Source organism: Mizuhopecten yessoensis, unplaced genomic scaffold (assembly GCF_002113885.1).
Source record: "Mizuhopecten yessoensis strain PY_sf001 unplaced genomic scaffold, ASM211388v2 scaffold10469, whole genome shotgun sequence".
Classification (NCBI taxonomy): Eukaryota; Metazoa; Mollusca; class Bivalvia; order Pectinida; family Pectinidae; genus Mizuhopecten; species Mizuhopecten yessoensis.
The window spans coordinates 65,266-67,796 of NW_018408562.1; the positions used below are offsets into that span (position 1 = coordinate 65,266).

Below are 2,531 nucleotides of genomic sequence, written 5' to 3' on the forward strand. Positions count from 1 at the left end.
CATCGCGGGAGTTCACAAAAGTCTGTACAACACAATCGAACAGGGGGTCCACAACAAGTTTCTACACTCGTCACGGTGGTTCACAAAAGTCTGTACAACACACTCGACAGGGGGTCCACAACAAGTTTCTACACACATCGCGGGAGTTCACAAAAGTCTGTACAACACACTCGAACAGGGGGTCCACAACAAGTTTCTACACACGTCGCGGGTGTTCACAAAAGTCTGTACAACACACTCGACAGGGGGTTCACAACAAGTTTCTACACACGTCGCGGGAGTTCACAAAAGTCTGTACAACACAATCAAACAAGGGGTCCACACATCCTGCTGTTAAAAACGCATACTAAAAACAACGCGAAATCCTAAAAGAACCAGAACGAGAGAGCAAATATGTCTCTAAACAAATATTTGTGAAAAGATAATTACGGTATATAGAGAGACAATTGATTTTCATTAAAGGAACTAAGAATCTAATCCAATGACCTCTCGAAGTTCTCGAGAGCGGTAAAATAAATTAGACGTGTCTTATGATAATGCAGTGGGACACAGCAGATCAATTCTGTCACTGGACCTGTAGGAGAACATAACACTGGACCTGTAGAGGAGCATGACACTGGACCTGTAGAGGAACATAACACTGGACCTGTAGAGGGGCATAACACTGGACCTGTAGGGGAACATAACACTGGACCTGTAGGGGAGCATAACACTGGACCTGCAGAGGTGTATAACACTGGACCTGTAGGGGAGCATAACACGGGACCTGGAGAGGAGCATAACACTGGACCTGTAGGGGAGCATAACACGGGACCTGGAGAGGAGCATAACACTGGACCTGTAGGGGAGCCTAACACTGGGCCTGTAGGGGAACATAACACTGGACCTGTAGAGGAACATAACACGGGACCTGTAGAGGAGCATAACACTGGGCCTGTAGGGGAGCATAACACTGGGCCTGTAGAGGAGCATAACACTGGCCCTGTAGAGGAGCATACGAGGAACTAAGAATCTAATCCAATGACCTCTCGAAGTTCTCGAGAGCGGTAAAATAAAGTAGACGTGTCTTATGATAATGCAGTGGGACAAAGCAGATCAATTCTGTCACTGGGCCTGTAGGAGAACATAACACTGGACCTGTAGAGGGGCATAACACTGGACCTGTAGGGGAACATAACACTGGACCTGTAGGGGAGCATAACACGGGACCTGGAGAGGAGCATAACACTGGACCTGTAGGGGAGCATAACACGGGACCTGGAGAGGAGCATAACACTGGACCTGTAGGGGAGCCTAACACTGGGCCTGTAGAGGAGCATAACACTGGCCCTGTAGGGGAGCATAACACTGGGCCTGTAGGGGAACATAACACTGGACCTGTAGAGAAACATAACACTGGACCTGTAGAGGAACATAACAATGGACCTGTAGAGGAACATAACACTGGACCTGTAGGGGTACATAACACTGGACCTGTAGAGGAGCATAACAGTGGGCCTGTAGAGGAGCATAACACTGGACCTGTAGAGGACCATAACACTGGACCTGTAAGGGAGCATAACACTGGACCTGTAGGGGAACATAACACTGGACCTGTAGGGGAGCATAACACTGAACCTGTAGGGGAACATAACACTGGACCTGTAGAGGAGCATAGCACTGGACCTGTAGGGGAACATAACACTGGACCTGTAGGGGAACATAACACTGGACCTGTAGAGGAGCATAGCACTGGACCTGTAGGGGAACATAACACTGGACCTGTAGAGAAACATAACACTGGACCTGTAGAGGAGCATAACACTGGAGTCACTGGACCTGTAGGAGAACATAACACTGGACCTTTAGAGGAGCATGACACTGGACCTGTAGAGGAGCATAACACTGGGCCTGTAGAGGAACATAACACTGGACCTGTAAGGGAGCATAACACTGGACCTGTAGGGGAACATAACACTGGACCTGTAGAGGAACATAACAATGGACCTGTAGAGGAACATAACACTGGACCTGTAAGGGAGCATAACACTGGACCTGTAGGGGAACATAACACTGGACCTGTAGAGGAACATAACACTGGGCCTGTAGAGGAGCATAACACTGGACCTGTAGGGGAGCATAACACTGGGCCTGTAGAGGAGCATAACACTGGACCTGTAGAGGAGCATACGAGCTTTTCATTGATGATGTTTTTAGAATAATTAGTCATCTACCTGTATTTGTACACACCCTACTTAATCAATTTTAAAGAATCGATCAAAATGTCTATTCATATGTCATATTAAAACTAGCTTTGTTCGGGAAGTCAGCGGCGCTGGGATTTCAAGAGTGCGAAATAAAAGCTTGTCATGACAATTTGAAGCAGCTGGAGTATGGATCGATTCTAAGCCATTCTCAATCTAATTTGGAACTTTAGCTGTACGGTAAAGTGTCGTTAATTTCCTGTGGAAAACTGTACCTATTACCAAAACTTTACCTATTACCAAAACTTTACCTATTACCAAAACTGTACCTATAACCAAAACTGTACC

General features: G+C 46.7%; 1 protein-coding gene across 1 annotated transcript in view; it reads left to right on the plus strand.

The window, feature by feature from the left end:
• LOC110460711 (filaggrin-2-like) overlaps positions 1-2,201 on the plus strand; it is an 18,305-nt gene extending 16,104 nt beyond the window's left edge. The window contains exons 2-3 of the mRNA XM_021513769.1: positions 543-936; positions 1,095-2,201. Coding sequence (XP_021369444.1) covers positions 543-936; positions 1,095-2,201 — 1,501 coding nt within the window. The remainder of the gene's footprint in view (positions 1-542; positions 937-1,094) is intronic.
• The last annotated feature ends 330 nt before the right edge of the window (positions 2,202-2,531 follow it).